Source organism: Toxotes jaculatrix, chromosome 10 (assembly GCF_017976425.1).
Source record: "Toxotes jaculatrix isolate fToxJac2 chromosome 10, fToxJac2.pri, whole genome shotgun sequence".
In the NCBI taxonomy this organism is placed as follows: Eukaryota; Metazoa; Chordata; class Actinopteri; family Toxotidae; genus Toxotes; species Toxotes jaculatrix.
In genome coordinates, this window is record NC_054403.1 from 15,140,422 (window position 1) to 15,153,786 (window position 13,365).

The 13,365-nt window shown below is 43.3% G+C and overlaps 4 protein-coding genes across 12 annotated transcripts in view; all 4 read left to right on the forward strand.

The window, feature by feature from the left end:
* LOC121188170 (protocadherin gamma-A4-like) overlaps window positions 1–13,365 on the forward strand; it is a 205,088-nt gene that overhangs the window by 157,857 nt on the left and 33,866 nt on the right. The window lies entirely within an intron of this gene.
* On the forward strand, window positions 4,308–6,827 carry LOC121188891 (protocadherin gamma-C5-like). The gene has a single exon (XM_041048838.1). It carries the CDS (start codon window positions 4,308–4,310, stop codon window positions 6,825–6,827), a length of 2,520 nt encoding a protein of 839 aa, XP_040904772.1.
* Window positions 7,601–10,180, forward strand: LOC121188892 (protocadherin gamma-C5-like). Its single transcript, XM_041048839.1, has one exon. It carries the CDS (start codon window positions 7,601–7,603, stop codon window positions 10,178–10,180), a length of 2,580 nt encoding a protein of 859 aa, XP_040904773.1.
* On the forward strand, window positions 10,851–13,340 carry LOC121188171 (protocadherin gamma-C5-like). Its single transcript, XM_041047783.1, has one exon. It carries the CDS (start codon window positions 10,851–10,853, stop codon window positions 13,338–13,340), a length of 2,490 nt encoding a protein of 829 aa, XP_040903717.1.

Genomic DNA, 13,365 nt, shown 5'->3' on the forward strand with positions numbered 1-13,365 from the left:
TGCCTCGCTTTTTAAAAGAGGCTTAAATTTGCTCACACAAAGACACTCATACACACATCAGCTGTGGCCAACATGGGGTCACAGAGCAAAGAATCTCATTAATAAAGCATGGATTTATATCAGGGCATCGCCTCGAGGCCCTCTGCTGTTGCTTTGAGGGTAGTGGTTTTGTGCAGCAGTGCAGTGTTTTGGTTCAGGCTGAAGTGGTTGTATTGTAAGTATGCATATACTTTCATTTGAAGGGTGACATGATTAATGTACCCAGCTGTTAACACACCATAAACCATTTAGCTAATGCTGGTGAAAGTAGTTTGAAATAATTTTTTGTTAAAGCAGCTACATTGATTTTGGACTGTGTAGAACCATTCTCTCTCACTCTTCACTGAGGTACAGCTACTGCCTCTGTCTCTCTAAACAATAGTATTTCTTTTTGTTCATTGTACTGTATTTGTATTTTTAAAGAAAAACCTTTTTTCTTTGTTCATTGTCATAATAATCATCCCTCTGCACACACACAGCAGGCTGTTTTGTGAACAATCCAATTATTAAAGACAATCCATTATCAAGCAAAATAAACAGAAATGATAAACTCTGTGAGTGAACAGACAAAATCACAACTGCATTTGTTGTGAGCCCCATGGTAAGTATGTTGGATGCTGCTCTTCCCAAAGCCAGACTCTGTTTTCTGACCACCAGTCTAACAGGCATCCTTTCTCTCTGTTTTTTCTCTTTCATGTGCCCCCCCCCCCCCCGCCACCCACTCCACCCCTGTTGCCTGGTGTTGTTCCTGTTTCCTCCCTGACTCCTGTTGAATCCTGACTCACCAAATAAGGTAAGAAATGATTATCATCTACATTGTTCACAGCACACGTACAACAGTACAGACATTCAAGGTTCCACAAAACAGGACAGATTACTGATTCACTGACTACTGAGCATCATGCTCTAGATCACCACACAGTAACAGAATTCAAACACAAACTACAACAGTGACTATTTTTACAGTGTGCAAACATCAAACACTGACTGAGTCAAGCAGTTAATCAGATTTTCCACAAGTGACACAAATGTTAACATATCTCGCAAAACATCTGTCACCACTGACGATGACTGTAATCGAACATAGAAGGAGGGATCATTTATTGACAGCAGATTATGAGCAACAGTGTGAGCAGCTTTATTCTCAAAACATATTTTATTGTTTTATCTGAGGTGTTATTCTGGATTACACTCATCAACACATGGACATAATTTACTCTCTAGATAAGTGGACACTTAAATTTTAATTCTAGTCTTTGAGTATCAAGTGATACATTTATCACTTTAATATCAGCTCTAATTCGAGAATATTTTGAAGCAGCATTTTAGCTCCTACCCTGTTTTTCAGGGTGATGAAAAACTACTTCACTACATTTGAACAACACATTTGGATAAGTTACACAGTTACTAAGAGGCTTACATGGTTTAAGAAAAGCATTAGCAGGAAAGACCAACTGTTAAAGCAACTCATGCCAGAATTAAGTTGCAGTGAATATACTGTCTAGCACTATGTCTTGGTTTTTAGCCTTTGATTTCGTGCTCAGGACCAGCATACACTTCATATAGGCCATCAGAGAGCATGACATTGCAGTAATTAGATGCAATGTTGCAGTGCAGTGGGTACAACACAAGTGACCGTGTAGAAAAATATAAACCATGTGACACAAACATAGCACAATCAAGAAAACGTCACTAAGCTACCAACCGTATTTTAACATATCAGAGGAATCTGACTCAGACTCACTCAGGGTGGGATCACATAAAGACCAGTCAAGTGTTGATTCAACTCTACAATCATTTTAAAGGTTTTGATTTGTGGTGTTCATACACTGGACTGCATTATGAAGGTATTCTTCATACACACACTTGCCAGTATATTAGGTACACCAAGCTAAAACTAATGCAGTCTAATACAAACAGTCCTGAAATAAGTCCTCCTTTCGTGAAGTTGAACTACGTTTTTTTTTTTTTTTTTTTGAAAGGCGTTGCTTCAACTGTACAGTCATTTTGGAGGGTGCAGTTTGTGATGCTGTTGATCTCTATTGTGTTATATAAAGATGTGTTTCTGTACCCTACTCTCACTGATATTCATGGAGTATAGATAGATATAATAGAAAACCTTATCTGTCCAACAATACAGAACCTGAGCTCCCCTTCTCTATATTTGAACTGAAGTAGACAAATACTAGAAAAAAAAACAACATGCCGTACAACTGGTTCAACACACAAATACCTATTGTGGTACTCCTAGCAAAACCTAAAAATACTGAAGGTTGGCTAGTATTTATAGTTGCTGTAGGTCTCTTGTATTACATGAAGCCTAAACGTGTTTCTCTTTTTCTAGTCACTCAGTATCAGTTCGTCTGATACAGGTTTGAGTACTGACCAAAAGTATATGCATTGTGTGAGTGTGAGTGAAATGTGTGTGTGATTCCAAATATGTACTTTAGAAATCCATTTTCTGTATGTTTATTGATGCCTACAAACCTTCAAATCTTGGAAATAGCATCTCTGAACTAGTAATTAAATCACATCAACTCTAAGATTTGAATGGAGAAGTGCTGCCTTTATAATTTAATCCTAAATTATGTCATTATCGAACATAACTGACTATTGCTCTTCCATCCTTATATATGTTCCAACCTTTATTATTATTATAGGTATGACAAAACATTCTTGAGCTTATTATTTTATTTTCTATTCGCCATTACTATTTTCAGGTCTTGTTTTTACAGCAGCAAAACTTAGGTTAGTCTCCAATATTCCTGTATTCAGTCAGAAAAACAGAGAGGATGTTGAGGCCTTGTCTTCCTGGCTGCCTGCTGCCTCTCCTCAGCAGCAGCAGCAGCAGCAGCAGCAGCAGCAGTTGGCCGCCTGTGTGGCGCTGTCCACATCCGTGGTGCTGAAAACAGCTCCATCGCTCTCCCCCTCCCTCCCGCTGTCTCTCACAGTGGCTCTCTATATCTCCCTCTGTCGCCCATCTCCGTTTAGAGCAGACTACTATTTCGGATACTGGAGTTTTATTGGGTTTATTTTTCATATCGATGTGCAGAAGTTATAATTGGACAATTTTACCATTTCAGCATTGAATTCAGGCTTTTGAACTTTATTTTTATTTACATGTCAGGGCATAATGCTTGTTGCCACACAGGCATTTTGAATAATTATAGTGCCTGGTTTTTAGAGTGATTTGATTGCGGTGTGTCAGTGTAACACAGATTAATCTGTTCCTAAAATGTACAACTGGCCGGCGATATTTGGATAAATAATTTTGTGTGTGCGTGTATGTGAGTGAGAGACACATAGAGAGAACGGGAGTAAACGCCTTCCTCCGCCATCTGCGCTCACCCCCTCCCTTTTCATTTGCTCTACAGACCTCCATACGGGTATTTTACGTTGGCTACTGACAGAGTTATTTCTCTCAGGCTTGTGGAGAGACGTGTGCAGGCTGCACTGACTTTCTCTGGCCACAGGAAGGCAACGAAGAGCCTTGTGAGCCACAGCCAAGGCATGTGCATGCATGCAGGTACATACAGGCAAGAGGATAGATGGAAGAAGACAAAGCATTATGTGAATGATCATAAGGATCGGTCTTTGAGTTATTTATAAGACAAATTACTTTAGTCATCTATTACCTACAGCTTTTATTAATAATTAGTGTATTGTATAGTCTTCATATTTATATTTATAATCCGTTACAGGTAAAAGTGAGGCTGTTAAAGGAATAGTATTAATATTAAACGAGTATTAATAATTTCATATATGCATTTATGGTCCTTAAATGCACATTTTTAAAAATCGTTATAAGTAATGGGAAAAATGTGAAATTAGTAGTATCTAATATTAAATGATGATAAAGATTACACTTTTAGTCCTCAAATACACGTTTTAAACCCCGTTGTAAGTGATGGGGAGACTAATGAGTCGCATCTAATGACATCTCATATAATAGAGTCGTAAAAACCAGAATATATATTTTTCTTTCTGTGGATCGTATACGTCACTGTGCTGTAGATGTTCACGGATGCCCCGATTGGTGGAAGGAGGCATACTTTGTCCACCAATGACATCCCGAGCTGTACAAAGAGATCTACTCCGTCTCATCGAGGAGCTTCAGCGTCCTGATCATTGCGATGCTCTGCAAAGGAGGGGAGGGATATGCAGACACAAAGCATGACTGTCACTGTTATGTATGAGGACACATTTACATTGGATTATAGACCTTCTCTTCCTAATTTTTTAAGAATTCGTGATTGGATCGAAAAGAAATGGGATTTATGGAACGAGGAATAATGCGGAAAAAACTGCCTGCATGGCAGGTTTTTTTGTGGTGGCATCATTTCTTTCTATTGTGGAGTACAATAGATGGGCAGACTCGCTACAGCATCCCGGAGGAACTGAAACAGGGCACTGTGGTAGGAAATCTTGCCAAAGATTTGGGTTTGGTTGTATCTGAACTGTACCGACGTAAATTGCGGATAACCTCGGAAGCTGGTAAGCAGTATTTCAGTGTGGACTTGGGGAAGGGAGAACTGGTGGTGATTGACAGGATAGATAGGGAGGAATTGTGTGGACAAAGACCGTCATGTTTGCTGCCTTTGGAGCTGGTTATAGACAACCCCCTACAGCTGCATAGAGTCGAGATTGAAATACAAGATACAAACGATAATTCTCCTAGTTTTCTTACTAAAGAGAAAGTGTTGAAAATTGCAGAGCTGGTCAATCCAGGCGCGCGATTTCCTTTAGAAAGTGCACAGGATCCTGATGTAGGCACTAATTCTGTACGCTCTTATCTCATAAGTAAAAACGACAATTTCAAATTGACCGTTAAAAACCACAAGGACGGAAGAAAAATCCCTGAACTGGTTCTCGAAAAACCTCTGGATCGAGAAAAGCTGCCTGTACATAATCTTATTCTCACTGCTGTAGATGGCGGTGACCCGGTGCGCTCAGGGACATCTGACATTACAGTTATAGTACTTGACAACAATGACAATGCGCCACAGTTTGAGAAACAGGTGTATGAGGCTAATGTCAGCGAAAAGGCAACACCTGGAACTGAAATACTGCACGTTAAAGCTACAGATGCAGATGAAGGACTAAACGGAGAAGTAGAATACTTTTTTGCAGAACAAACTACGGATCTAATTTTATCATTATTTGACATTGAACCATCTACTGGAGCTATTGTTGTCAAAGGAAAATTAGACCATGAAACAAACTCTTTACACAGATTTGACATAACTGCTAAAGACAAAGGCAACCCTAAGATGGACGGACACTGTGGCGTCGAGATTAAAATAGCTGACATTAACGACAATGTTCCTGAAATAATTGTGACCTCTTTAACAACACCTGTTCCAGAAGACTCTGCTGTCGGAACAGTTATTGCATTAATAAGTGCAAGAGACCCAGATTCAGGTGACAACGGCAAGGTTACGTTAGTCGTGTCTTCCAAATACCCCTTTAAGTTAAATCCATCGGTCTCTAACCATTACTCATTAGTTACTAACGGACCACTGGACCGTGAAAAAAACGGACAGTACAGTGTCAAGATAAGTGCTACTGATTCTGGAAAGCCCCCATTATCGAGTGAAAAAATTATACTTGTTGAATTGTTAGATGTGAATGACAACCCACCAGTTTTCTCTCAGCCTTCTTATGTCGTTTATGTAAAAGAGAACCATCCTCCCGGGAGAATTTTGTGCTCAGTGTCAGCATCGGACTCTGATTCGGGTGACAACGCGAAGATTTCGTACTCCATCTTGGACTCTAAAGTGCAGGAAGTTTCTGTGTCGTCGTATGTTTACATCAACTCAGATAACGGCAGCATCTACAGCATGCACTCGTTTGACTATGAGAAGCTGAAGGTGTTTCAAATTCAGGTTCAGGCCAAGGATCAGGGCTCTCCGTCTCTCAGCAGCAACGCCACTGTCCATGTTTTTATCCTGGACCAGAACGACAACGCCCCTGCTGTCATTTACCCGTCCTCCGCTGCCCTGGGCTCCCTCTCTCATCAAAGGATGCCCCGCTCGGCTAAAGCGGGTCACCTGGTTACTAAGGTGACGGCCGTGGACGCCGACTCGGGCCATAACGCCTGGATCTCCTACAAACTGGCGGAGGCCACAGACGCCTCTCTGTTCACTGTCAATCTGTACACAGGGGAGGTGAGGACTAAACGCGCTGTGTCCGAGCAGGACGACTCCTCTCAGAGGCTGCTTATAGAGATCAAGGACGACGGGGAACCGGTCCAGTCCGCCACCGTCACGGTGTCCATCCTCATGGAGGACGGTCTCCATGAGCCCATCTTAGACCTGCGACAGAAAGCGACCGAGCCCAGCAAGAAAAACGGGAGAATCACCCTTTATTTGATTCTGTCTCTGGCCTCGGTGTCCGTACTGGCTCTGCTGACTTTTCTCATCTTAGCGGTTAAATGCATCAGGAGCAGCAGAAGCAGCGGTAGTTGCTGCATGAGACGGAGCGACTGTGATGATTACAAGAACCCCAACAGAAACCTGCAGATTCAGCTCAACACTGACGGACCTATAAAGTACGTGGAGGTCCTGGGAGGAGACATGTTGTCTCAGAGTCAGTCCTTCAGGTCCTGTATGTCTCCAATGTCAGAGTACAGTGATTTCACTTTGATTAAGCCCAGCAGCACCACAGACTTTAAGGAGGTGATCAGTGTCTTGGATGCGTCTTTACCTGACAGCACCTGGACCTTTGAGAGCCAGCAGGTGAGCAGCAAACAGCCATTGATTGTAATAATAAAACAGCATGGCTCATAATATAGTCTGTTATGAAGCTGTCGAAACTATCTATCTATCTATCTATCTATCTATCTATCTATCTATCTATCTATCTATCTGTCTGTCTGTCTGTCTGTCTGTCTCTGTCTGTCTGTCTGTCTGTCTGTCTGTCATCTATCTATCTATCTATCTATCTATCTAAGACATCCACACAAACGCACATTTCCACAGCCATTTTAATAGTTCAGCACCACGACAGTGGACAGCGACTCTTAGTGGGATGCTCATACCACAGGCTCATGGTTGAGGTAGCGTATGGTTTGTCTCTATTGTTGATAAAAGTTTCAGGAAAAATGTTGTTCAACTAAAGAAAAGACTTCACTGTGGAGATGGTGAATGTTTAAATCTGAAGTTATTTTAGCCAGGTCTGTTTCATTTCTGTCTTTCCTTTCTTTAACTTCCCACAACTCTCATACTTGCATTTGGTTAGAGTGAAGGGCAATGAATGCTGTATCTTTAAGAGTGTCGATCAGTTTCTCTCTCATTGGATGGTGGAGAAGGATGCTGTGCACCAATAGGATTCACAACTGTACAAAGCAATCTAGTCCCTGCCCCCATGCAGCCTCGGCGCTGCAACACTTAGACAGCAAAGAGCTAGAGGAGAGACAGCAATGAGTTCGTGTTTTCCAGTATGAAAATTGCATATTTCGATTCACATCCATGGTCAGTAATTTGTGAAAGGTGTTCTGTGGGAATAATGTCCGCAATTATAGATTTCTGGATTTTTCTACGCACCACGTCGATTGGAATTAATGTGTTATAACGGACCAAGAATGACAAAGACAATAGGATACCGAGACTGGAGATGGCAGGCGCTTTGGTGGCATAATTTCTTTCTCTTGTGGAGTACAATAGACGGACAGACTCGTTACAGCATCCCCGAGGAACTAAAACAAGGATCTGTGGTAGGAAATCTAGCCAAAGATCTTGGTTTGGGGCTTTCTGAGATTTTTGACCGTAAACTGCGAGTCGCCTCTGAGGCTGGTGAGCAGTATTTCAGTGTGGATGCGGGGAAGGGCGAGCTGGTGGTGAATGACAGAATAGACAGAGAGGCTTTATGCGGACAAAGCGCCAGCTGTGTTCTGCCTCTGCAGGTTGTAATTGAAGATCCATTACAGCTTTTTCGTGTTGAGGTTGAAATACAAGACATTAATGACAATGCGCCCAGATTCCCATCAAATGATATCGCACTGGAGATTGCGGAATCTACAGTTGTAGGGGTTCGATTTCCTTTAGAAAGCGCTATAGACCCAGATGTTGGCAGTAATTCGTTGAAGTCATACACTCTCAGTAAAGACGAATGTTTTAGCATTAGAGTTAAAGAAGTTGCCGGTGGGAGGAAAGTCCCTGAATTGATTTTAGCTAAACTTTTAGATAGAGAGAAAAAGCCTGTTCATAAGCTTCTTTTGACAGCTCTGGACGGAGGCAACCCAGTGAGATCAGGAACCGCTCAAATATCTATTAAAGTTCTTGACAACAATGATAATGTTCCAACTTTCGAGAAAACCTTGTATAAAGTATCTATTAGTGAAAATGCTGCAGAAGGTGCAATGATTGTACAAACAAAAGCGACAGATATGGACGATGGTCAAAATGGAGAAATAGAATACTCGTTTGGAGCGCACACATCAGATGCTGTTCTCTCTGCTTTTAGTGTTGATCATCAATCGGGAACAATATTTCTTAAAGGTAAACTAGATTTCGAATCAACTTCAAATTTTGAAATAGACATAAGTGCAAAAGATAAAGGCAGTCCGAGAATGGAGGGGCACTGCACTGTGCATATTGAAGTTTTAGATGTTAACGATAATGCTCCAGAAATAATACTCACCTCTCATCCAAAGCCAGTGCGTGAAGACTCACCTAATGGCACAGTAGTAGCTCTGCTTAGTGCCCGAGACCTTGACTCTGGTGATAACGGTAAAGTAACATTACAGCTCCCTAAGAAATCTCAGTTTGCCCTCAAACCCTCGTTTTCCCAGAATTACGCACTGGTTACCAATGGTATTTTAGATCGAGAGAGAATCTCCGACTATCGCATTGAGATAACAGCCACTGATTCAGGCTCTCCTCCTCTGTCCAGTAAAAAAACTATACCTGTCACCATCAGTGATGTGAATGACAACCCTCCTGTATTCACTCAGCCCTCCTATAATGTGTATTTAAAAGAGAATGGGGTACCAGGATCTATACTGTACTCAGTATCAGCATCTGACCTGGATTTTGGTGAAAATGCTAAAATCTCTTACTCTATACTGGACTCTAAAGTGCAGGACGTTTCTGTGTCGTCGTATGTTTACATCAACTCAGATAACGGCAGCATCTACAGCATGCACTCGTTCGATTATGAGAAACTGAAGGTGTTTCAGATTCAGGTTCAGGCCAAGGATCAGGGCTCTCCGTCTCTCAGCAGCAACGCCACTGTCCATGTTTTTATCCTGGACCAGAACGACAACGCCCCCGCTGTTATTTACCCGTCCTCCGCTGCCCTGGGCTCCCTCTCTCATCAGAGGATGCCCCGCTCGGCTAAAGCGGGTCACCTGGTTACTAAGGTGACGGCCGTGGACGCCGACTCGGGCCATAACGCCTGGATCTCCTACAAACTGGCGGAGGCCACAGACGCCTCTCTGTTCACTGTCAATCTGTACACAGGGGAGGTGAGGACTAAACGCGCTGTGTCCGAGCAGGACGACTCCTCTCAGAGGCTGATAATAGAGATCAAGGATGACGGGGAGCCGGTCCAGTCCGCCACCGTCACGGTGTCCATCCTCATGGAGGACGGTCTCCACGAGCCCATCTTAGACCTGCGACAGAAAGCGACCGAGCCCAGCAAGAAAAACGGGAGAATCACCCTTTATTTGATTCTGTCTCTGGCCTCGGTGTCCGTGCTGTCTCTGCTGACTTTTCTCATCTTAGCGGTTAAATGCATCAGGAGCAGCAGAAGCAGCGGTAGTTGCTGCATGAGACGGAGCGACTGTGATGATTACAAGAACCCCAACAGAAACCTGCAGATTCAGCTCAACACTGACGGACCTATAAAGTACGTGGAGGTCCTGGGAGGAGACATGTTGTCTCAGAGTCAGTCCTTCAGGTCCTGTATGTCTCCGATGTCAGAGTACAGTGATTTCACTTTGATTAAGCCCAGCAGCACCACAGACTTTAAGGAGGTGATCAGTGTCTTGGATGCGTCTTTACCTGACAGCACCTGGACCTTCGAGAGCCAGCAGGTGAGCAGATTAACTATTAAGGCGGTTTTTTATTCCATACAAGAAACTCTCAAATATGTTATAATCTGTCATGAATATCAATCAGCTATCGAAACGGTTCTGTAAACTCATCTATCCTGACTGGTGTATGGTGTAATTCAGTGTTACACGCATACATTTGAAGAGTTCAGCACTATGAGTGCGGACAGCGACTGTGAAATGCAGCCTCTAACGTTTCGAGTTAGAACTGTGTGAATCTCTTCACTCTCTAAAATGATACTGACAGGACATAATTGTTTATTATTTTTTATACTTTTTTTGTGATGCAAAATTCTATTTAATTGTTACTGACTTCAGTTTATTTGAGGTTCTCACTGACAGTTGGGTTTTCTTTGTCTTATATGTGGCAGTGACAGGGTTTCCTCATATTTGACATTCACTGATAATGTGTTACAGTGAGCCCAAATGTAAGCTGAGGAAGAGAGTAAAAGCTGCCGCTTTAAGAGTGTAGATCGGTTTCTCTCTCATTGGATGGTGGAAACGGACGCTGTGCACCAATAGGAGTCAGAACTGTACAAAGCAATCTAGTCCCTGCCCCCCGTGCAGCCTCAGCGGTGTAACACTTACAATGCAATGAGCTAGAGGAGAGACAGCAATGAGCTCGCATTTTCTAAGATTTAAACATTTAGATTTTAGCTTCCAACCATGCTCAGACACTCTGGTATTTTTTCTTTGGGAGTATTTCCTACTGTAATGGATTCCAGCAGTGCTATAAACAAGATCTCGTTTGGAATTAATGTGTTATAACGGACCAAGGATGACAAAGAGAATGGGATATCGAGACTGGAGATGGCAGGCGCTTTGGTGGTATAATTTCTTTCTCTTGTGGAGTACAATAGACGGACAGACTCGTTACAGCATCCCAGAGGAACTAAAACAAGGCTCTGTGGTAGGAAATCTAGCCAAAGATCTTGGTTTGGGACTGTCTGAGATTTTTGACCGTAAACTGCGAGTCGCCTCTGAGGCTGGTGAGCAGTATTTCAGTGTGGATGCGGGGAAGGGCGAGCTGGTGGTGAGTGACAGAATAGACAGAGAGGCTTTATGCGGACAAAGCGCCAGCTGTGTTCTACCTCTGCAAGTAGTTGTTGAAAATCCTTTGCAGTCTCATCGAATTGAAGTGGAAATAAGAGACATAAATGACAATCATCCTAGTTTTCTTACCCAAGAGATAAATCTTAAAATCCCAGAATCAGTTGCGCTTGGCAAACGTTTTCCCTTGGAGAGCGCAGAGGACCCCGATGTTGGAAGCAATTCTTTGAAAACCTACTCTCTGAGCAAAAATGATTATTTTTCTCTAAAATTTAAAGACACGAAAAATGGTAAAGCGGTCCCAGAATTAGTGTTAGAAAAGCCATTAGACCGGGAGAAGAATTCTCTCCATCAGCTGCTGTTGACAGCATTAGATGGAGGAAACCCAGCCACATCAGGAACCTGTAAGATCACCATTACTGTGCTTGATGCTAATGACAATTTCCCAGTGTTCAGCGAAAATGAATACAAAGTCTCTTTAAAGGAGAACAGCACCAAAGGAACATTTGTGGTCAAACTTACAGCCACAGATGCTGACGATGGTGTTAATAGTGAAGTTAAATATTCTTTCGGGTCCCGAACTCCAGACTTTGTGTTATCTACATTTGAAATCAACGAGATAACAGGAGAAATTGTATTGAAAGGAATGCTAGATTATGAAAGCTCTAAATCATACCTTATCGATATAATCGCTAAAGACAAAGGCGTCCCCGAAATGGAGGGTCATTGTCGTGTACAGGTGGACGTAGAGGACATAAATGATAATGCTCCAGAAATTGTGCTCACTTCAAAACCCAGTCCTGTGCGTGAGGACGCACCAAGTGGCACGGTCGTGGCTTTGATCAGTGCACGGGACCTTGACTCTGGTGTTAACGGTAAAGTGGCGTTAAAGCTTCCCACACGCTCTCCTTTCACTCTAAAACCCTCATTTTCTAATAATTATGAACTGGTTACCAGTGGTCATTTAGACCGAGAGAGCTTTTCTCACTATAACATTGAGATAACAGCCACTGATTCAGGCTCTCCTCCTCTGTCCAGTAAGAAAACTATACCTGTCACCATCACTGATGTCAATGACAACCCTCCTCTATTCACTCAGCCCTCCTATAATGTGTATTTAAAAGAGAATGGGGTACCAGGATCTATACTGTACTCAGTATCAGCATCTGACCTGGATTTTGGTGAAAATGCTAAAATCTCTTACTCTATACTGGACTCTAAAGTGCAGGACGTTTCTGTGTCGTCGTATGTTTACATCAACTCAGATAACGGCAGCATCTACAGCATGCACTCGTTTGACTATGAGAAACTGAAGGTGTTTCAGATTCAGGTTCAGGCCAAGGATCAGGGCTCTCCGTCTCTCAGCAGCAACGCCACAGTCCATGTTTTTATCCTGGACCAGAACGACAACGCCCCCGCTGTTATTTACCCGTCCTCCGCTGCCCTGGGCTCCCTCTCTCATCAGAGGATGCCCCGCTCGGCTAAAGCGGGTCACCTGGTTACTAAGGTGACGGCCGTGGACGCTGACTCGGGCCATAACGCCTGGATCTCCTACAAACTGGCAGAGGCCACAGACGCCTCTCTGTTCACCGTCAATCTGTACACAGGGGAGGTGAGGACTAAACGCGCTGTGTCCGAGCGGGACGACTCCTCTCAGAGGCTGCTTATAGAGATCAAGGACGACGGGGAACCGGTCCAGTCCGCCACCATCACGGTGTCCATCCTCATGGAGGACGGTCTCCATGAGCCCATCTTAGACCTGCGACAGAAAGCGACCGAGCCCAGCAAGAAAAATGGCAGAATCACCCTTTATTTGATTCTGTCTCTGGCCTCGGTGTCCGTGCTGTCTCTGCTGACTTTTCTCATCTTAGCGGTTAAATGCATCAGGAGCAGCAGAAGCAGCGGTAGTTGCTGCGTGAGACGGAGCGACTGTGATGATTACAAGAACCCCAACAGAAACCTGCAGATTCAGCTCAACACTGACGGACCTATAAAGTACGTGGAGGTCCTGGGAGGAGACATGTTGTCTCAGAGTCAGTCCTTCAGGTCCTGCATGTCTCCAATGTCAGAGTACAGTGATTTCACTTTGATTAAGCCCAGCAGCACCACAGACTTTAAGGAGGTGATCAGTGTCTTGGATGCGTCTTTACCTGACAGCACCTGGACCTTCGAGAGCCAGCAGGTGAGCAGAGAGTAAAAATAATCTTCTATTTGTACATTCT